The sequence below is a fragment of the Eurytemora carolleeae genome, unplaced genomic scaffold (assembly GCF_000591075.1).
Source record: "Eurytemora carolleeae unplaced genomic scaffold, Eaff_2.0 scaffold416, whole genome shotgun sequence".
In the NCBI taxonomy this organism is placed as follows: domain Eukaryota; kingdom Metazoa; phylum Arthropoda; class Copepoda; order Calanoida; family Temoridae; genus Eurytemora; species Eurytemora carolleeae.
Genome location: NW_019396362.1, coordinates 11,849 through 34,987, shown reverse-complemented (window position 1 = coordinate 34,987; position 23,139 = coordinate 11,849). Strand labels below are relative to the sequence as shown.

The 23,139-nt window shown below is 33.6% G+C and overlaps 3 protein-coding genes across 4 annotated transcripts in view; all 3 read right to left on the bottom strand.

Moving 5' to 3' along the window:
* Positions 1 to 1,932: 1,932 nt before the first annotated feature.
* LOC111701735 (putative ATP synthase subunit f, mitochondrial) lies at positions 1,933 to 7,300 on the bottom strand. The gene is made up of 6 exons (XM_023473143.1): positions 7,211 to 7,300; positions 7,023 to 7,085; positions 4,032 to 4,108; positions 3,768 to 3,834; positions 2,944 to 3,033; positions 1,933 to 2,021 (listed from the first exon to the last, which is right to left on the bottom strand). Exons 1-5 carry the CDS (start codon positions 7,247 to 7,249, stop codon positions 2,950 to 2,952), a joined length of 330 nt encoding a protein of 109 aa, XP_023328911.1. The 5' UTR covers positions 7,250 to 7,300; the 3' UTR covers positions 1,933 to 2,021; positions 2,944 to 2,949.
* On the bottom strand, positions 7,254 to 18,435 carry LOC111701734 (chloride channel CLIC-like protein 1). Of its 2 annotated transcripts, none has more exons than XM_023473141.1 (16): positions 18,297 to 18,435; positions 17,553 to 17,650; positions 17,187 to 17,229; positions 16,312 to 16,509; positions 15,901 to 15,947; positions 15,449 to 15,530; positions 13,628 to 13,735; positions 12,977 to 13,089; positions 12,336 to 12,444; positions 12,141 to 12,216; positions 11,645 to 11,733; positions 10,369 to 10,432; positions 9,875 to 9,962; positions 8,947 to 9,096; positions 7,790 to 8,255; positions 7,254 to 7,549 (listed from the first exon to the last, which is right to left on the bottom strand). In XM_023473141.1, exons 1-16 carry the CDS (start codon positions 18,416 to 18,418, stop codon positions 7,390 to 7,392), a joined length of 2,013 nt encoding a protein of 670 aa, XP_023328909.1. In that variant the 5' UTR covers positions 18,419 to 18,435; the 3' UTR covers positions 7,254 to 7,389. The 2 variants fall into 2 exon arrangements, with proteins under 2 accessions (XP_023328909.1, XP_023328910.1); XM_023473142.1 differs by having other exon boundaries at positions 13,628 to 13,739; positions 15,453 to 15,530.
* A 27-nt stretch (positions 18,436 to 18,462) lies between these two features.
* The window catches only part of LOC111701732 (general transcription factor IIH subunit 1), a gene marked incomplete at its 5' end in the record, with an annotated part of 16,141 nt that continues 11,464 nt past the window's right edge, over positions 18,463 to 23,139 (bottom strand). Inside the window, 5 exon segments of the mRNA XM_023473140.1 lie at positions 18,463 to 18,665; positions 19,001 to 19,095; positions 19,404 to 19,448; positions 20,294 to 20,386; positions 21,047 to 21,131. Coding sequence (XP_023328908.1) covers positions 18,626 to 18,665; positions 19,001 to 19,095; positions 19,404 to 19,448; positions 20,294 to 20,386; positions 21,047 to 21,131 — 358 coding nt within the window.

The window sequence follows — 23,139 nt, the reverse complement described above, 5'->3', positions numbered from 1 at the left end:
ACGTGATTTTCTGTTGTTTATTTTAAAAAATATCCGTTTGTTCACAATTACAAATCCTTGCCATCTTTAGTTCTGTTCTTGTAAGCTTGGTTCTCAAAAATGCACATTTTATTTAAGATACGGATTGGAATAGTAAAGTTACTCGGAAATAGTTGACAGTGCTACCATAAGGATATCGCTGTTCCCGTTGCACAGACATTTGTAGGTCGGATAAACACTTTTTGTAGATCGGATGCACAACTTTTGTAGGTCGGATGCACAACTTTTGTGTCTCGGATGCACTGCAGTTTTGTAGGCCGGACTCACAACTTTTATAGGTCGGATGGACACATTTTGTAGGTCGGATGTTAGGTTTGTTTAAGTCTGGGCCGAGAGCTGCGGCCATATTACCAAATTAACAATGTGATAGCCGAATTGTGGGGTTAGGCCTGCAGTTAACACAATTTCTGGGCCGAGCGCTGCTGCTATGACGAGGGAGGGAAGGCCAAGCAGCCATGAACCCCGTGGAAAAGTCTCCGAAACCCTGCAGAAACAGTCTCCGAACCCCTATTTCTTTAACTTGATTATTATATTTATTGAGTCCATATGTCGAGAAGATTGGAAAATTATTGCTAATTTACAAGTAATATTTATATTTGATAACGTTTTTTTCAAAAAACCTCCTCCACGGGGTTCGGAGACCATTCCACAGGGTTCGGAGATTTTCCACGGGGTTCATGGCTTCTTGGCCTTCCCTCCCTACTATGACAGGCTTTAGGGATGAACGCGGCGGCCACATTTTTCAAATTAACAAAAGTGACCCGATCTGTAGGGTTATGTAGACAATTTCTGGACCGAGCGCTGCGAATAAGACAGACCATGGGGCCGAACGCTGCGGCCACAGTTATCAAATTGATAAGTCATAGCCGATATGTGAGGTTAGGTTTGGTTAAGACAATTTCTGGGCCGAACACTGCGGCTGTTTAATAACTGTGCATCTTTCCATACATGTGTCATCTGACCTGTGCATCCGACCTACAAAAGTTGTGCATCCGACTTACAAAAGTTGTGAATCAGACTTACAAAAGTTGTGCATCCGACCTACAAGGTTGTACATCTGAACTACAAATTCAGTGCATCCAACCTACATTTAATAGTGCTATCTATAGGTATAACCAAAGTCACATTATGGGTATTGGTTACGTCCGCAAGAGCACTTTAGATAGATAGATACGACCTACGGTAGCACAACTAAGAAATTAGCCTTAAGGAATTCCTTTTCTTTTTAATTTATTTGTCAGTAATTTATTTTATAATCATTTTCTCCGGACATATGTACAGCATTTAACTGAAGTCCTGTATTCCTTCATCCGCTCTGGCCTGTATTCGATGTTTTTCTTTACACTTTTGCGAATTATCTAGGCTTAAGAAAATCCTTTTATTGGAAATAATTCTGTTTTCCCCCCTTGTAAACCCTTGAAATAAATAGTAATCTAACCAGGATGTGTTCAAGCTGTATTCCTGTTCCTACCCCCTGGTAAACCTATGAAATAAACTCTTATCTAACCAGGATGTATTGAACCAGTATTTCTTTTTCTACCCCCTGGTAAACCCCTGAAATAAATAGTAATCTAACCAGGATGTATTCAACCAGTATTTCTGTTTCTACCCCTGGTAAACCCCTGAAATAAACACTAATCTAACCAGGGTGTATTCATCCAGTACTTGTTTCTACCCACTGGTAAACCCTTCAAAAAGTCAGTAATCTAACCAGGGTGTACGACGATCTTCATGACACCTCTATATTCTCATGTTTGTTGGGACACCCTGAATGTAAAAACTTTAGTTTATTTTTAAAATATGAAACTTAAATTTTAAGGAAAATAACTATCCCCCGAATCTAAACCTATCCATTATTACGAGGAAGACCAAAATATTTAATGTAAACAAAAATAACTATTTAAAATTGTTTATTGAGAATGTGTTTCATATTTATCTATACTCGACTACACATTAAACTTTAAACCACCTTCACTCAGCTCCTGAAATAAACAAATATGTTACATGATGGAAACATTTTTAACATAGGCTTGAATTTAAAGGGACTGTTCACGTAGTATTAATTGACCCTATAGCATGTCCTATCAGATTCACAACAGTAACGTAAAGTCATTTATCTGTGTAACAATTTTTTATCATAAAAAAGTTTTTATCGCAAAAACGTTTTGAAATCTGACAGTCTCTACAGCAAAATCCTTTAAACAGGAATATCTCGTCCATCCTTCAGAAAAAGGTTTCGAGAGTACCTTTGCTTTGCTTTTTGGGAATAAAACATGTCTATCTCTAAATAGAGATTAACTTGAAATACCGCCAACAGTCCCTATCAAGTCCAATGCACAATAAAAACAATACAGTAAATGAAAAACTGAAAACAAAGATGAGCCCGTGTATGATAATTTTATTTTCTAAAAATGCAGAGTTTAAAGAGTCAAGACCCCAAAACATATCATAAACGAAGAATCTAAAAAAAATGACGCAAATGAAAAATGGTGGGTTTTAGCCTCGACAGAAATGGAGAAGCTTTGGCAATTCAATTTTGACAAAAAAATTCTACAAGTACTTTCTCATAAAAAAAATAAGGAGGTTATTCATTTATATACCACCAGATTAAGTGCCCGTCGTTGCCCGTGGAATTTTTTAAAAATCGAATTTCAAAGAAAAAAACCATTTCTGAAAAATGAAATTTGATTTTTTTAGTAGCCTAAGTAACCCCCAGGGTACTCAAGAGTGCCCTCAAAAGAGTCAGCCCATTCGGTCCAGCCGTTTAGGCCAGTTATAGCTAACACACATACAAACAAATATATTTATATATGAGGGAAGAGCTTTATTAAATAGATTTAATCATGGTACAGCACATCCTTTCTTAATAAAATGATGTTTCCTATTAAAATACATTTTTCTCACCTTTGTTTACCAGTGATACTTGGCATTGGTGTGGTGGGAGATACCGCTGTAGTTCAGACAGTAGAACAGAGCAGACCAGGCAACAGTCAACTAAATATTAACTTGTAAAACCTGTGACAAGGATCCATAAAGATATAAATTCAGATCTAAATATTTCTTTACGATTTACTGATTTTTATCTAAAGAAGAATAAATACTTGTTCTTCTTTTTTTCGCTAACATTGTTCACTGAACCATTTAAAGATAATAAAGTTAAAATAATCTACTTTTTTAAAAACAGATATAGGCCTGAACGCAACAGTTATCTTTACAGTTTCTGGACGATATTTTTCCCCATAGATCCAGATCTGTGGATCCGCATATTGCTGCGGCGGATCCGGATCCAGGAAGCAAAAATATTGGGGATCCGGATCCCTGTTCATAAAAAACTTTGAGCAATTAAAAAGAAAGTTTTTAACACATTTTCAAGTTATAAATACAATTATAGGTTTGAGCGCCCCGGTTATTTTTACAGTTTCTGGTCGATATTTTGCTCCTTGGATCCAGATCTAGGAAGCAAATATATTGGGGATCCGGATCCTAAGCCTGTTCATAAAAAAACTTTGAGCAATTAAAATTTCAAGTTTATAAATACAATTTCTTAGCTTGAAGAAACGTCAAGTGATTTGTGTACCATTAAACCGGGTGGAATTGTTAATACCGTTTGGTTAAATATGGGCTTTGGGATATTTTTAAGGATAAGGATAAAAGAAGATACAATGTTGCTGATCCAATGGATCCAGATCCTATAAGCTAACAGTACGGTGGTGGAAAACCGACTCTACCTGAAGAACAGGGGTGATACCGCTGTACTTGGGGAGAACGTACTTGTGGTTCCATCTCCAATAAGCCCTGAACACACAAGTCTTTTAAAAATACTGAAATTTGAGGATTTAAAATAAATTTCATGAAGTAACTCTTCGTACCGATTTTAAAGATTTTTAAATGTTCGTTAAATCAGACCTGATGTTGGTAATCCAACCCAGCGTTCAGAACGGAAATAATTTAGCTAACCAAATCTATTTTAACAACCTTTGACATAATCCTACCTGCTGACAGCTCTACCCATAGCAACAGGGGAAGGATTTCTCCTGGCCAACCAAGCTGGGAGCTGGTAGAGCTTAACCTATTCAGAGATAACATGTGAACAATATTTTATTGGATTTCAAAATAATTTTGTAAAACTTGAGATTGTAAGCGTTGTTTAAAATGACCCGCATTGTAAATATGACAATGGCTCACTCCTTAATACCTTTGTCTGAATAATATTGTGAAAGATGCTGTCATTTTTCTAGATTTAAAAGTGAATAAATCTGACGATTCCTGTATGTTTTCCAGCACTAGAAAGTTCATTTTGAAGAGAGTCCCGATTGAAAATAATCAGTTTTCGAAATTTTTATAACTAATTCATACATGATCGTTTTTAACCCTAGCCCGTGTGGCTATTTCTGTCTAACAGATGGGGGGGGGGGGGGGCTGTTTCCACCCCTATGATTTTGCCCTTAGAGTTGAAATACAGGGTGGCCAAAACTTTTTTGAAAAAATCCGTACATTTTCAGAAGAAATCCGTACAATTTTCGAAAAAAATTCGTACAATCCGTACAATTTTCGAAAAAAAATCCGTACAATCCGTACATTTTTTTAAAAAAAGTCCGTACATTTTTTGAAAAATCCGTACAATCCGTACAATTTTCGAAAAAAAAAATCCGTACAATCCGTACATTTTTTTGAAAAAAGTCCGTACATTTTTTGAAAAATCCGTACAATCCGTACAATTTTCGAAAAAAAAAATCCGTACAATCCGTACATTTTTTTGAAAAAAGTCCGTACATTTTTTGAAAAATCCGTACAATCCGTACAATCCGTACATTTTGGCCACCCTGTATTTGAATGCTTGGATGAGAACCCGGAAATAATGAAAAAATGAGATTAACTGAAGAAACTCAACTTAAACTCAATTTTAAAATCCATTTATCTTTGCAACCTGAAAACCTTTGGTTTTTTAAACGAAGCCTAATTAATCTGGAAGAATTCACAGCTTATAATAACAAAAGTCTACCACATAAGGTTGCAAAGATATTAAACTTAAACATTACTATTAAACACTAGAGAGCTGGAGAACTAGAGAACTTGAAAACTAGAGAACAAGAGAACAAGAGAACTTAGAACTAGAGAAATAGATAACTAGAGAACTAGAGAACTAGAGAGCTAAAGAGCTAGAGAGCTAGAGAGCTAGAGAACTAGATAACTAGAGAACTAGAGAACTAGAGAGTTAGAGAACTAGAGAACTAGAGAACTAGATAACTAAATAACTAGATAACTAGATGACTAGATAACTAGATGACTAGATGACTAGATGACTAGATAACTAGATAACTAGATAACTAGAGAACTAAAGAACTAGAGAACTAGAGAACCCGAGAACAAGAGAACAAGAGAACAAGAGAACCGAACCAGAGAACCAGAAAACTAGAAAACTAGAAAACTAGAGAACTAGAGAACTAGAGAACAAGATAACCAGAGAACTAGAAAACTAGAAAACTAGAAAACTAGAGAACTAGAGAACTAGATAATAGAGAACAAGAGAACTCGACAACTAGAGAACCAGGGAACCAGAGAACTAGAGAACCAGAGAACTAGAGAACCAGAGAACTAGAGAACCAGAGAACCAGAGAACCAGAGAACCAGAGAACTAGAGAACTAATGAACTAATGAACTAGATAATAGAGAACTAGAGAACTAGATAATAGAAAACTAGAGAACTAGAGAACCAGAGAACCAGAGAACCAGAGAGCCAGAGAACCAGAGAACCAGAGAACCAGAGAACCAGAGAACCAGAGAACTAGAGAACAAGAGAACCGGAGAACTCGAGAACTAAAGAGCTTTGATTCTAATTTTTAAAACTGTTTAGATCGGTGATTAGGCCATTTAATAACCAAAAAATTAAGTTATAATTAGAAAGAGTGGAGTGTAGATTTAGGATCTAATATAATTAAAAATAGCGTGGTACAGGGGTTGCACACTTATTAAAAGAAAGTTAATATTAAACTAAAAATGAAAAAATTTACAAATAAACGGAAGAAACCTGAGAGGATGTTCTCAGATCTGATAAAGAGACAAATAGATAGATAAACAGACAGACAGATAGATAGACAGAGAAACAGATAAGACGCATACACATATAGATAAACAGAGAGACAGATAGGATATATAAACAGATAGATATAAAGATAGATAAACTAACATGCAGATAGATATACAGATGGATCGACAGATAGCTAGACATATAGCTAGACAGATAGCTAGACAGATAGATAAACATATTCTCAAATGAACACTTCTGGGATCTCGAACTATGAATGAATTTTGATTGTCAATTGAAACATTCATCAATCTAATATCATTTAGAATGCAGAAAATAAGTTTATTTTGACAAGATTTTTTTTTGAAATTTTCATGAAAAATTTGCTGAAATGAGTGAAAATTAAAAAAACCCGGTGTATTTCCAGGATAAAAATCCGCACAATCCGTGCAATTTGAAAAAAATCCGTACAATCCGTACAATTTTAGGCTTACAAAATAAAAAATCCGTACAATCCGTACATTTTGGCCACCCTGGAAATAGGGGAGTGTGATACATGTCCAGTCCAACTTTTCAAGGCCAACAAATTAAAAAAAACACCAACCAGCCTTTTGACCCTATGCATTAAATTTTTTTTGGCAAAATTTGTTTACAACTTTGAGTTGAAAACTATCAGCCATTTTAAAGTTATTTAGAAAAAACCTCAGGTGGGGGTGGAAAACACCCCCCCTATCGTGATAGGGTTAAGGGTACCGTTGTGAATAAGGAATTGCCAAAATTGCATGAAGGGTGTCGCTTGAAATTACGCTTTTATGAGGGTAATTAACATTTCTCAATTCACTCTACTAGCTGTGTTAGCATTTCTTATCAAATGAGATTTTTTTATTCGACTTTTGAAAATTGCAAAATATATATTAAAAAAAATGAGGATTCGAGAAAAGCAATTAACATTTTAAACCTGGCTCAGAGGAGTATCCTTCTTTCCGTAAAAGATTGCGGGATCATAAGGTCCATGAACGGCCTAAAATAAAATATACTAACTGAACTTGGAAAAAGACCATCAAACAGGGGGTAAAACTGAAAATATTTCTAAACGGGAAAATTTTAAAATAGTTTGAACAAAAGCATTTAAAAAAAATTTCCAACCTTGTTATATTCCTTAGGAAGCTGTCCAAGTCCAAGCATTTTGTCTGAAATAATAATATCAAAATAATTTTATGTCACGATAATTAAATCAGCATTAAATGCGAAGCGTCCAAATGGCATCAGGTACGAGGGATTGGTTTGATTTAAAAGCTCCGGGTGGTCTGGAAGGTTGAAGAGGTTTAGGATGGATCCTGGTCAAGGTTCAAGATCTCCTCAACCCTGGATAGATAAGCACGAGAACTCGGAGAAGAGAGGAGAAGATTTTCGTCCAGGATTTCCATGTCCTCTTCAAAATCGTCGGACCAACGATCTACTCGATTGACAGACGAAGAAACCTCCCTATAAACATAATTTTTATTTAAAATATTCATCATTAAACAAAATGATTTAGCTTTATATTTTGACTTTGCCTGAGTTTTTATGTTAATTTGGCAGTGTTCAAAAATAAAAATTAACATTACGTGGAAATCTAGGGATGCAATAATAAATTGAAGACACTAAGGACCGTAATTAAGAATGAGACAAAAAACGGATGGCAAACAAAAACGAAATAAGACATTAAATAAATAAAAATGTTTCCTTGATGTTGAGGAAGTTGAACACGAGTCTGTCTCCTGGTTTAACAAGCTTGTATTGTCAAGTTTACGAACAGGAGAACGTAGTTTGGTCGGAGTTGTTGCGCTATGCTGAACCAGTTCAGGACGTTTTGGATGGACTAAACGCTCATCAGCTTCTCCTGAATCTAATTCTTCTGATGAAGATTTTGGTACCTCTGTTAAACCTCTTTTTCCGGATTCTGACCCGTCTGATGGAAATCTCTTCAGTTTGATTTCTGTTAAAAGGTCATTTCTTTCTCCAGACTCTTCAACCTGACTTCTAACCGTAGATTCTTTGCTACTTTTAGACTCTTCTACGTCAATAATATTTGTCGACTCGGGTTGAGTTTGGTTTCCAGGTTCATCTAGTTCTCTAGGCCTAGTTGAACTACAGAGTATCTCCTCTACACAGGATTGTTGTTTAGAAAGAGCGGGAGGATGGCTGGAACCTGAACATTAAAAGAAACTTTGATAAAAGTGAAATTTATAATTTCACACAGAACATTTAGGTCAGGTCTACTGAACGACGTATATACGTTTTCAAAATAATGTTTTTTTTCAGTTAAAAGGAACTGTTAGAGTAAATTCAAGCGATATTCCATGCATAGATAACGTAGTTTTTCTGACTCAGCAAGTGTTAATTTCAGTGAATTTCTCCATCGTTTCATTTAAGAAAGAGATGCGAAAGTCACTTTACAGAGAAACCACAAACCACAAAAGTCAGGTAAACAAAAACGATATCTTATTCATACTTGATCAGTCAAAGCTTTAAAGGGTATCGTTGTAAATTGGACATCGCCATCTTTGCAGGAAGGTTCACTTAAACTACGCTTACAGTAGCTTTAAGATGGAAACTACCAATTTGCTAAATTCATAAAAAAATCTCGTTATTCGCCAATTTTACTTAAAAATTAAACCAAGGAAAACCTTGAGCTAAGGATCAATTTAAGTATGATCCCTGAGTTATAACTGTTCTAAATATGTTCATAAAAAAGCGGGAAAAAACACAAATAGTTGATTTTAAGGTTCTTTTCACTAGATTTTAATAATCGTAGAAAGAACATAAAAATTTGTTATCAAAATTGTCATTATTTTAGAGAAGTTTTTATTTTGCACGAAAAAATTATTAGTTTAAATAACCTGTAGAATGTGTTTGCATCAAATAATTAGATTCTGATGTTTGAGATCTGAAATCCACAGAATCTCTATTCCCTTGTTTCAACAACTGTTTTATCTCCTGTATATCTGTCTCAAGGGAACAGTTTATAGATCGGCCAGGACTTATTTCACCTTAATAGGATATATTCGATGATACTTAACAGATACAATATAACTACCCCTTGACAGTTAAAATATACTATCTTGCAGGGGAATAAACAGGGTTACCCACAATGAACCAGACTTCAGAGACGACTATTCGGAATTAATACTGCCTGTTTCCTTACATTCATGATTTTCTGCAACAATAAACTTGTTTCGTACGGAAAACTCTTTTAATCTAGAAGTTGTACTTACGTACTTTTATAAATAAATCAAATTTAAAACCGGTCTGACATTAATTCTTGTTAAAGTTCAATTATAAAGAAGAAGTTAAAGTAGACTCTGTATGATTGCAAGTTTCATGTATTTACTTTTGTTCAGAAAATGGAAAGATTTTCACGAGTTATAAATAAACTAGCTTCGGAACCCAGCATCCACCGGAAACTAAACTTCCGGGTCTGTCCTACAGAACGCTTTTTGGATCCCCCCCTCATATCAATTTTGTACATGACAACTTATTTTTCAGCAAATTAATATAATTTAGGGTTAGGTTAAGACGACTTCTGGGCCGAGCGTTGCANGGGGGCCGGCCGGGAAATTGTTCTCTAGGAAAATACTAAACTTCCTCTGTTACAGTCAACTCACTCAGTTAAATTTTTTTACGCAAGCTAAGAACATTCCCGGTTTTTAAACCGAATTACCCCATCAAAATATGAGGCAAATCGGCCGAGGGGGTCGACTGTCAAGGGATATAATCGGACATCCAAACAAACAGAGATTACTAAATTATATATAATCTAAAACCTACCTAGGAACCATGGCAGACGTATCTTGTATCCCGAGATAAGAATGAGAATGAACGCTATCAGTAATAATAATGCTACTAGAACAGGCGCCTAAATTAAGGTTTACGGAAAATGATTGATGAATAAAGGGATAAATCAGATTAGGGGTCTGTTCTATAGTACGCTTCCTCGGGCCGAGTGCTGTGGCAAGGACAATAAAATTTATTATTAAAAAATGAACTAATAATAAATTTGTGCTTGAAAAACCTCACATATCAACTCGACCTGTGGCCGAATTTAAAGAATTTGAGCGGCGCATAATTTAAACCGGGTTTTGGCTCAAACTCTTTAAATTCAGCCACTGATAATTATTTTTCACAATTCTTAAAAATAATAAATCTTTGAACGTCAAAAGTTGAAATGGTGTAATCCTGCAGTACAGACTATATGGACCCCCCCTCCATGAAACAATAACCTGTTAAACCAAATTGTTATACAAGTTTTTGACAGAACTTACCGACAATAGAACAGGAACTCGGGAGTTCACTTCGTTCACCATTTCCGAGAATTCTTTCCCAAACCTGGTAAATATATTCCACCATTTTAATCTTAAAACACTGGATATAAATATATAAATTATATCCTTGTAATTCAGATATAAAGTGTAGAGAGGATGTGTGCTTTTAATCAAAATGAAAGACGTGTAGGTCGAAGAAGAATGGAGGTAATAATGAGGTTTGGTGAATATCAGCTGATAGATCGGCCATAATGGAAAAGAAAGCCCGTCAGCGTAATCAGGGATGACACTATTTTTCGGTAAACATTTTCATAAAAATAATTTTTAACCATATTGTTTTAAAAATGACGATAAAAGTAAGTTTCAGCAAAAAAATCAGAGTATATAATATACAGTAAAAACCAGAAAACTCGCGAACAGGAAGACGACTTTTAGACTCAAGGTAAAAATTGTAAATATAGTTATAATCTTGAACAGCAGAGCATTTCACTCAAAAAGTGAAATGTTAAGTTAATAATACAGCTATATGCTTTGTATTTGTAACGACATCAAAGACAGTAAATAATTGCTTTAATGTTGTTTTCACTTTCCACAGTTTTCTGGTTCTTATAGTTCTGAAAAGGGCATTCAAATAGGATAATATTGCTGAACATATTAAGCTTGGCAATCCAGATTTGTCCATGGAAACTAAGTTTTTTTTTTACAAAAGTTAACCTCCTTATCTTTAAACTGTTAAAAATTCCCGTGGCTCTCCCGAGTTCATTAATCAAATGTTGGGGCAACTAGCCAAGGGGTTCATTAGTTATTATTAGACAGACATACAAACAAACACAGACTACTTCTTTATATATATATATAGATATCAATTCCATAGGAAAAAATGCGTATAAGAAATGAATGTAAGATTGAACTAAGAAATGGGGGATAGGGTTGGTTTACATTACATGTGACGTATTAGGCCAGCCAGTTTTATTGTTAATTAACAAAGCTTGGTAAACAAAATTCGTATTTTGATATTTTAGAGCTCGAAGGAGAGCTGGACCCGGGAATGAAAATACTGCCAACTGAATATTGTTTTTATTTCAGTGTTTAAAAGTAAAGCTTTTTTATAGCAAGAGAAACGACGTTATCTGTCATATTAGTAATCAGATTAATGTTTCAAAGGTACTGTTGTGAATCGGGTATTCAACTCGAGTGATCAGAGTCACTTTCATCATTAGTCTTGTTTTATAGGAACATTGTACCGAAAAGTCTTGATAAAAATACGTTAACTTACACCCTGAGAGGTCTAAAGCAGAGGTTAAGAAGGAGGTCAGTGAATGCCATCAAGGGACTCACCTCATAGAACGGATCCACTAACAAAGCCTGCAAAACAATTATGGATTAACTAAAAAGGACTTATAAGACAAATGAACAGATTACACTTTTTTATAGTGTGACCCATAAGTTGATTCAAATTATTATTATATATAAATTTAGGCCGTAGGGACATGGTAATTTAAAATTTATTTTTACAACGTNGGGGGGAGGGGTTACAGCCCTCCCTAACTTCACTCAGGGGAGGGGGTAATGGACCGCTCTTGGTCCTATCTGTTATTTTAATTAATCTCACTATAACTTTTAGATTTGTTTGTAAATTGTTTCTCTGATATTTAAGTATGTACTCTTTAGGTTCAGATATTTTAAGAATTTAAGGTGGTTATAATATTTTTTCTTTAACAATAAAATATCCAAAGAAAAGTAAAAAAAATGAAATAGCATGAACTACAAACCTTGTGATATTCCTTGCACTTGTCTTCAGAAACAACGAAGGATTTAAAAAAGGATGTCCATGGCATAGAATTCGGACTGAAAAATAAATATTATTATTGACAATAACGAAAATAACAAAAATGATAACAATGCCGATGCCAACGCCAAAGCCATGATAATGATAATGATAATGATAATGATAATGATAATGATACCTGCACTCTGGTGGTATATTCCGATGCTGCATTAGTTTTGCTTGTTTAGCAGACAATGCTTCCTTGTGCATATGCTGCCAGTGCCAGCAGACACTTACAATCATCAGTACTAAATAGTATAGTACATTGCAGTACAGTACACTGCAAATATAACTGTAAAGTACACTACTAAATCAAATCGAATCAAATCGAATCAAATCGAATCAAACCAAACCAAACCAACCCATAATCAAATCAAATCAAATCAAATCAAATCAAATCAAATCAAATCAAATCAAATCAAATCAAATCAAATCAAATCAAATCAAATCAAATCATATCAAATCAAATCAAATCAAATCAAATCATGAAGTTAGAAATTAATTTTCAGCAAAATAGGAAAATCGTTTCGCGAAAATTTGGCATTTCGTTCGCTCGCAAAAATACGAACATTTTAGTTTTTATTCGGGAAATTTCGCTTCAATTTGTTCCGCAAAAAATTGAGAAATTCGAAAAGATAAATGCGAAAATTTCGCGAAAAAAATTGCGGAAATATTTTGCATTTTTTCGCGAAACGTTTCGTTCGCTGGAGACCCTAGGTTCAAGTCAATTAAAATCAAGCATAAACGAAACTTAAATATAAACAGAAATAAAAATGTTACCTAGGAAAATCTTCCAAATAGTAAAATATCTAAAGATGAATAGGATAGAAAATGCCAGGGAGAATGCAGTGCAAAGAATAAGAACAGGTTCTTTTATTTTCTCACTTAGATCTCTAAAATATTATTCAATCAAAGCTGGAAACTTTTAGTTTGGACGCTCAAAATACAGATCGCCTGTTTTCGATTTAAACTGCGGGAACTTAAAGTTTGAGAATCAATGCTATATCTCTACATTGAAGCTATCCATACAGAGTAAAATTACAATGCATATATCGAATTCAGAATTACTCAGCAAAATCACAAAAGATTTACAATATCTGACAATTCTGTTCTAAATCATATTTCCCTTTGTCACTCCATCGATCCCTACCAGGCTGTAGTGAATGTTGAAAAATATTGAAAAAATTAAAACTTTTAACAATATTTGATACAGTTTAGAAACAAAATATTTAACGTATTCATCAAGAAAAGAATGAATTAAAATTTAATCAAAGACGTTTTTAAAATGGGAAATATTTTGAATTTTTCTACATCATCAAATCAAACGAGTGATTTTAATCAGAGTATTTTCAATGTTAAAAAAATAAAATATCAAGAAAATCCCCACCATTCTCTCTAAAACATAAGGAAAAAAATAAATATTGAACCTACTTGAAACTCTGCCATTTATCCATGAGCGGATGTTTGACCGCTGCTGATCCTAGAATCATGTTGGAGAGAATAATATCCACGTCATAGGCGCTTCCACCAGACCCAGAGCTAACATCAACAAAACCAGTATTAAAGAGAACCTGAAAACCAGTATTAAAGAGAACCTGAAAACCAGTATTAAAGAGAACCTGTAAACCAGTATTAAAGAGAACCTGAAAACCAATCTCAGCTAATCTCCGAGCAACGATGACAATGCCCGATTCACAATGGTATCCTTGAAACAATTATCGTGACAGATATTGTCGTTTTTCTAAGTTTTTCTCAGATCGATATTATTTCCCTGCAGTAGAAATGCTGTCACTTTAGTAGTGAAACCACATTTCAATAAAAATTCGGTTTCAAAAGTATAAACATTGATATCCAATTCATACTTGATCAGACAAAACTTTTCAGGGTACTGTTGTGAATCGATCATAACCATTTTTGGATGGAGCCGGAGGAGACTTGAAAATACGCAAACAGTGCATTTAATAATTCAAATCTTACAGTTTTGAACGCTCTACTTTTCCGTTTTAAGCTAAATCTGATAAATAATGTTTTTTTTTTGCATTTAATGCTTCAAATTTCACGCACTTCTGACCCTTCAGTAAAAGTAAATTCAATCCAAAGTCTGACCGCGTCAACCTTGTTGCACCGGCTATTCCTATTGAGTGTCTGCTTTATTTACCCAATGTCCGGGCGAGACAGTAAAAACTGGGACCGGAAAGGTTGACCCGGCTCGGAAATTAAAATGTACTACGGCTGCCCGTGATTTATACGTTTACATGATTGTTTATACCAATATCTCATTTTGAACAAGGGGGTGTTTGAGAGAATTTTTTTCTAGCAGGCTCTTTTTTGCCCCTTGACTGGAAACTAGATTAAAAGTAAGAAGTAAAATAAAATCTTGTTACAGGTTTCACTTGCACCGCAAGTAAGATACCAGGCACGATATGAGACCATTGGAGTTAAAAACGAGTTTTATCATTTGCATAGGATGCATAGATACATAGATGCATAGACTTATGTAAGAATTATATACAAGTTTATATAAGGCTGCATAGGATGCATAGATGCATAGACTTATATAAAAAAATATATACATATATTTCTTATATTTAGTCTATGCATCTATGCATCCTATGCATACTATGTTATAAATAAATACATAATGTTTATAAGTCTATGCATCTATGCATCCTATGCATCCTATGCAGCCGTATATAAACTTGTATATATTTCTTATATAAGTCTATGCATCCTATGCATCCTATGCAGCCGTATATAAACTTGTATATATTTCTTATATAAGTCTATGCATCCTATGCATCCTATGTTATAAATAAATACATAATGTTTCATGGTATATATAAATATATGACGTTAACGATATATAAAATGTATATAAACTATGCATCTATGCATCCTATGCATTTAAAAAAGGGTATTATTATTCCTATGGTCTCATATTAGACCACTAATGGCAAGTAAAGCTGAATAGTCCGTACTTTCCTTTATTTTCAATATTGTTATCCGGTTTCCAGGGGTTTAACAAATATGTAAAAACTTGCTAAATCTTATTCTCAACAAGTTGGCTTAAATATTGCAATATTTTGACTCTAGCAGAAGATGTTAGATATTAACGGTTTAATATTAACGATCAACTGTTCGTTAAGGATTAGCGGTTAATATCGCTTATACCCCCATCTTTTACGAGATCATTTTCAGACAGTAAATAAACTCTACAAAAATGCAAAAACTATTAAAATATTGGTTTTGTTCCTAAAAGTTCTAAGAGTAGCAATCTGAGTAGTGGATAGTTTAATCTCAGCATGTATATGAGCACCAGACACTCCATCAAACACTGTAATAAAATAATTTATTCTACAAAGTTCACTGTAAAAAACAAATATTTTTGACAAACTGCACTGTAATAAAATAATGTATATATATTAAGTATAATCAAATAAGATATGCTACAAGTAACGCTGCATTAAACTAATATATTAGACAAATTGCACTGTTAAAAAAAGTAAATTCTACAAAATGCATTGTAATAAGATAATATATATACTACAAGTTGCACTGTAATAAAAAATATAATCTACAAAATGAACTGTTATAAAATAATGTAGTCTACAAAATGCACACTGCACAGTAATAAAATAATAAATAAAATAAAAAATTGAAAGTATTTTAACAATAAAAAATATAATTTTCTTTTAATAATTTACCTAAATGCTTCAGCAGAGTTGACACATGGCGCTGAAGAAATATATCTCTGAAATATTTAATCATTAATTTTTTTTTTGGTAAATGTAAAAATTAACAAAATTCAAAGTAAATCAACTAAAATTAGTCTTTCAGGGACGTCAAACTAAATTTTTTCTTATTCTTATAGTTTTGCAGCCTGAAGATGTAATTGTAGACCATTAATATTTTAAGCTATGAATTCTGCAAAGTCTAAGAGTCATAGTTAAAAATACTAAGAGTATACACTAATAAAGATATAGAGATGAGGAAAGTGTTTGAAGATATGATAAGTTTAATAAAAATATATACTGCCATGTTTTTTTTTTTTTACTTTTAAGAAGCAGCAAATATATAAAGAAACATAAATAAAAAGGTTGAATGTTTAATGATACCTTTTTGGACAATAATTGTAATTTTCTTTGTCATTAGAAAGATCCATCTTTGTACTTGGTTTAATAAGCTTTGTACTCTGAGTACTGGACCCAGTACATGTACTTGGAGTACTAGACCCAGTAGATGTACTTGGAGTACTGGACCCAGTAGATGTACTTGGAGTAACAGAGAGATGGGATTTTTCCTCAATAAGAGATCTAAATAAAGAGAATAATTAAACGTAATTAAGAAAAATCATAGCTGGAAACTTCTGTGATGGATACTCATAATACCGATCTCTAGATCTTGATATTTACTGAGGGCATTTTCAATTTGAGAATCTCCAATGATCAACGCTCCATTCAATCCCTAACTGGGTACGATTACCATGTGGGATATTGAATAAAGCTTAAATTATTCTGCAGATTAACAAAAGATCGAGTTCAAGCATTGATCTGGATCCCAGATCTGATTATATAAACGCAAGGACGATTAAAGTTTTGTCAGATAAATAGAACTCATTTAGCAATTTTAAACGGAAATGTATTTGGTCGCCTATATTTTGGTACCCCTGTGCCCCCCTAGACATACACCCCCCTAGAGCCAGAGACAGGCTCTTATTTAAACCTACATATATATTCAGATTTTTTACTTTTTTTATCAATCGACAATGTCACAATTTGTCCAATTTATAATTATTTCTCAAATTCTTTCTTGTACCTAAATCTTATCTACAATATTTTTTCGCGGGGTTTCATTTAAACTATTTAGACTATTAGCCAGCCTTCAGGTAGATTAATATAGATTTTAAACTTTATTTTTTTCTTAACACCGGTTTTTTAGGGNACTACGCGCCTGAATACAAGAGTTCCCAGCTTATATATAATATTTTTACCTAAGCGTGTTCCTACAGTTCTCCAGATCCAACAATGTTTCAACTTAAAACAGTTCAAGTTAAATTTACACTTTATTATAAATATCCAGGTAGGATACAGGGTGTTCAAACAAACTTAGGAATCAAGATTGTCAGCGTACCAAAAAATTGTAAGAAATAAAATATTTTTTTGACAATTTTTTATAAATTGAAATCAGGGCTAATTAATAAGCTACATAAAACATTGGTAGACCACAATTTGGAAATCCCAATACTAAAAGTTTTTGTTGGTAATGATTTGAACTTTTTTGTATTTATGAAAAAATGCCGGTTCAAACCCGTCACTAAATTTTATTTTTTTCTTGGACACCTTGTATATTTAAATACCTAGTTGTGCTTGCTGACCAGAAAGATAGGATTGGGATTGCTTGAGATTGGGTTTCCTTTTTTCAAATCCCATATCTATTGGATCCACCCAGTTTCCACTAAAACAGGTTTAATGGGATAAATGCATGAACTTTTATAATTATTATGACAGGCGTGTATCATGTATATTTTATCAAAAAAATTATTGGAATTTTTTTTTCCCCAGAGTATTTATTAATAAATGCAAAATATGAATTAAGAAAAAGTATCAAAAAGAATGAAAAAAACTTGTCTTTTAAATGATGTCCAATTTTTTACTTACCCAGTCCGCCCCCCCCCCCCCCCAGGAAATATACATTTCTGTATTATCAAACGCAATTGTGCGGAGAAACAACGTAAATCTCAAGAGCGCTTCGCACCCATCTTCTTTTTCAATTGTGAAAATTTTCTCTGTGTATACATTGTAAAACAAAAACAAAAAAAGTTCTATTAAAAAATTTCGTGGATTTTAAAACTATAATAAAAAATCGGATTTTGTTAGAGGCTAGTTTTGGAAATTTTGATCATCGATTCACCTTCCTCGGGGGCATGTAAAGTCACACACAAAATTTGGGCCCGATCGTTTCAGCCGTTACGACGTTTATTGGATACGAACAGACAGACAAAAAAACTAATAGAACAGCAAAGTATATATATGTATATTCATTGTCATCAAAGTCTTGTCCCGAATGGGTGACCCTAGAGGATGATGATAAAAAATCTAACCGTTCATCCGGAGAGTCAAGTAAATCGTCAAAATTGTGTCCATCATCATCCATCCCAGTGACATGAGCAGCTTGGATGACCAGCACAACTAGCCCAGCTAGTTTTCCCATGAGGCGGGTCATTATTTTAATGGCGGTCTCGTTCAAGAGCTTAAAACATAAAGAGATTTCTGAAAATGTAAAAATTTTAATAAAAATAGATTGTTGAACTTTTAAAAAATGTTTTCGAAATGTTAATGTTGACTAACAGGAAGTGAACTTCAGCTTCTACATTTCCACGTGGTCAACTCATAATTTCTTTTTCCGGTTTGCCGCACGTATGCCGTGTTTCTAGGATTTTTGCTTGCGTGAATACCACGTTGTGTACTTCCTAACAGATTCAAACCTTAAGAACTTAAGCCTTAAAAGGACTTAAAACATCATTTCAACTTATTTAGACGTATTGAAATAAATTCGACAGTTATCTTTAAACCTTTATTTGAAGTTATATTCGTTTTCCTTTCTTGTTCGGTCAATTTTCTTCCTTTTTACTTCTGTATTGACAGAGAAACTGAGAAACGTGAAATTATCCGTTAAAAACCACAAACCACAAGGTTTAAAGCGTACTTTCTTGAATCTATCATAGATGGCTTTTAACAAGTTCAACCGTCTCTTTAATATTTTAGAATAATTTAACTATAAGATAAATACTAAAAGTTTGAATTCCTGTATGCAGCTTCCAGCATACTGTTTATATGCTGAGTAATTAGTCCTCCCCCCGCACTATACCGTCTCTCTACTTCCTTCTCAAACGGTCTAACCTAACATTTTCATATTGAAAAATTTATGTTTAAATCATCTTAAGCTCTTTAGCTTATTTGTTGGATTAGAATTGTAATTAAGGGACTGTAAGCTAAATTTAAAGATGACAATGGAACTAATAATGTCGAAGATATTGCCGTTTTTCTTGGTTTCAAATTCTTTAACTCTGATAGATCTTTGCATGGAGGGTCACATGAAATTACGTTTACAGTCCCTTTAAGTTATCAAAATTTTGAACAAAATCTGATCAAAGTTATGCAGGGTAGAAGTTAGAGTTGAGAAGAAAGTAAAGTATTATTATGAATACCTTCATTGACTGAAACTTCTGCAGGGTATCATACATCTTCTTTGCCTGAAGTAAATCAAGCTAGTTTTGAGGTAGTTATCAAGCAAGGTTAAGGTTAAGATGCAGTTTTGTATAACGGAAAATAAGGCGTAATTTGGTTCTTTCAGACCCATAAAACTGTGTTTAATGGTCCGATGAACATTTATTCATTTACTTTTTAAGTGTCCTTAAGCATAAGCATAAGCATAAGCATAAGCATAAGCATAAGCATAAGCATAAGCATAAGCATAAGCATAAGCATAAGCAGAAGCATAAGCAACTGTGCAGTGTTCATACTCTGTGTATGATAAACAGACACATTTTACTTCAAAAGTTTATTTTCAAGCTGCTTATAGAACTACTTTGCTTTATAACAACATCTAATACATAGAAGATTGCTTAAATGTCGTTTTCCTGTTCCACAGTTTTTATGGGTCCCACGTCCCTACAATCTATGATTACTGTCTTCAAACAAAAACTGTGTTACCATTATTTTGTGGTAGAGTTTAGAGGAAAATTAATAACATTTTAGGCTAAAAAGTATCAAAAACTTGCCTTTTGACGCCCAACTTTACATTTCCCCTCGCCCCCTTCACAACTTCAAAAATCATTAACCTCCCCCCCCTNCCCCCCCCCCCCCCCTCCTTGTAATCAGTAAAAAAATAAAATACAAGAACCTTTGGGTAGCACTAAAAAGTATTAAAAAGGGAAGAAAAAATGTCTCTTTTTTGTTGAATTCTGCTTTGAAGTTTGAGGTCAATTGCAACTCTTAAGCTGTGAAATCGGCTTGTATTATAATAAACTTTAAAAAATGCATGGCATAATTTTTAAATATTTTTAAATATTTATAAATAAAGATAGTTTCTATTTACCTTCTCTTGTAATTCAGGAGTAGTAGGTGGGAAGGAGGACCAAAAATGTCTAATTAGCTCACAAAGAGAAGAGTACAATTGTCGTAGATCTGCCTAAAAAGAGTTTAAAAAGTTGAGAAATTATAGCTAAGATTTCAATCAGATAAAAAGATATTATATCTGTCCATATCTAATATACTTCATGTATATGTGTATTGTGAAATGTGTACAGATAGTTTATCTGTCCTACTGGTATCTATATATATTCTTTGCTTGTAAGTTGTCTGTCTGTTTATTTGTCTGTCTGTTTGTGTCCAATAAACGTCAAAACAGCTGAACCGATTGGACAAAAACTTTGTGCGGGACCACACATGACCCCAGGGAAGGTGTATGGATGCTCTAATTTACAAAAATTTGTGTCCCAATTTTTTTGAATTTTACTAAATCTAAAAAAGCGCCAAAAATGTTATTAAAGCAAACCTTTTTGTTATTGTTTTATGTTGTACAGAGTAAAGATGCTCACAGAAAGAGCCAATATTAATAGTTGAAATAGAGGATGGGCGCGATGCGCCCGAAAAGCCTAATATAAGAAAATAAGTATTCCAAACATGATTTGAAGTTTTATTGTATGTATATATATATACCTGTACAGATACAGAACACTGCTCTGCTAGTTTATCAGTCCTACTATTATATATTATATATATACCTGTACAGATACAGGACAATGCTCTGCTAGTTTATCCGTCCTACTATTATATATTATATATATACCTGTACAGATACAGGACACTGCTCTGCTAGTTTATCTGTCCTACCCGTCATCATACTTCCTCCAGGACAAAGTTCTCCTAAAACAAAGAAATCAGTACTTTAGATTTGTCTCTGTATTGAAGATTAAAAACAAATACAAATTCAATAGATTTCGACATGGCATGGTGGTTGAATTATTATTTTTTAGAAGTACATTTATTGCTTATAGATATAATAACATGATAAATAACGAGTGTATAAAAGGAGAGGAAGTTGAGTAGGTCTTCTCCGGTTCCAAGATCCGACACGGCTCAGCTACATTTTGCCTAGTCACAATTTGCCTAGTCACATTTTGCCTAGTCACATTTTGCCTAGTCACATTTTGCCTAGTTCACTTTTGCCTAGGTAACATTTTGCCTAGGTAACTTTTTGCCTAGTTCAAGTTTGCCTAGTAACATTTTGCCTAGGGTAACATTTTGCCTAGGTAACGCAAAAGCATGTTTTTTGCCTAGTCAATAATCTTTTATAAAAAACAAATTTTACATAATCATGGAGTATACATAGGAATTAATACAGGTGATCTTTATTTATCATTATTTATCTTCTGCTGGTCATATGCACGGGTTTGGATATAATCAGCTTTCGGCATGGTAGGGAAAGCTTCTACAACAAATTTCACCCTCTGTCTGGAGTCCTTTGATCTCTGCCTTCCTTGAACATTGGCATACTTCTCAATCACAGCCTTTTCTGTGGTCTTAGCTTTCGTCTTCAGCTGCTTGTTGGTATGGCCATGAGTTGGGAGTACATCCCCTACCAGGATTCCAGTAGATATCCTCGTTGTTTGGGTTGCAGTGCATGATCTCTGGGAACAGCGCCAATTCTTGTTCTCTGCCCTCTCCCCATTGAAAACATAATAGAAGTTATTCTTATCTCTGTAGTTTGGCTTACCCCGCCTTGTAAGCCCTGCAGTTATCATGGGAGCCATTTTCAATCTGGAATTTCAAATTGGAATGTTTGAGGCAAGAACGCATTATATTCACTATATTGTTAACAGGTGAGCCCGGTGTCCTGCATGAAGCTGACTATACCTCTAAAGTTTAAGCCATTTTAACACAATGTTAAAACATTAGAAATTTTTAGTCGACATATTTTTAATACGCATTTAGTTGTTTTCATTTAGTTGAATGTTGTTTTCCTTTCAAATTATCTAATAATTAATATTTATTTCAGACATAGATAATTTTGAATGTGTTTTTACAATCAAAATACATAAAAAATATCGGAAAATGTGATAACATTACTTTTTATGTTTGACATTGTGTTGAAATGTTTAAAACTTTCGGGGGAGTCTCCCCATGCAAGAGTCCGCTCCATGCATGTCACCGGTAATTAAAAAAACCTCACTTTTATCATTATCTTAAATAATAAGATTAATAGTATATCATATTTGTGAGGTTCCATGATGAGCAAATACCCAAGAAATTGTATTTTTAAAATTTTGTGTGAAATACCGACATTATCAAGTTGGAACAATTAACATCATGAAGGGTTGTAAATCAGTTTTTATATTTTACTAATGCTCTTGTCCTGACTATTGCTGTTTTTTTTCTAATCTTACAATGGAAAAATGTTAAAGTTTACGTTTACGTAAAAATTTGTTCTTTATTTGTTAATAATGCATGTGGTGTGATTGTTTCCTTAGTTATTTTTGTTTGTTTACTAATTTATAATGCATTTGCTTGTTTTTTTTTTTTAAGTTTTATGCTATATTTAGATTTAGTATGTTGAATGTGCCCTGAGCTTTTTAGATGGAGAGACTCAGGGAGTTTAATAACAATGCCTAAGATAAGGCTTAAACCATTGTCCATAATTTTTTAGGTAAGGTCAGATTTGAACGTCGCCTCCTCTAAAGGGAGGGGCCGTACCCCTTCCACTCTTCTGTCAGGACAAAGCTAGGTCAAAATTTGAATGGAAATTTCTAAATTAAGGTTTATCAACACTTCTAAAAATTAAAAGGTAAGTTTGCATGTATTAATATAAAAAGGTAAGTGAGGATGTTGTTATAAAGTATAAAAAGGTAAGTTTGCATGTATTAATATAAAAAGGTAAGTGAG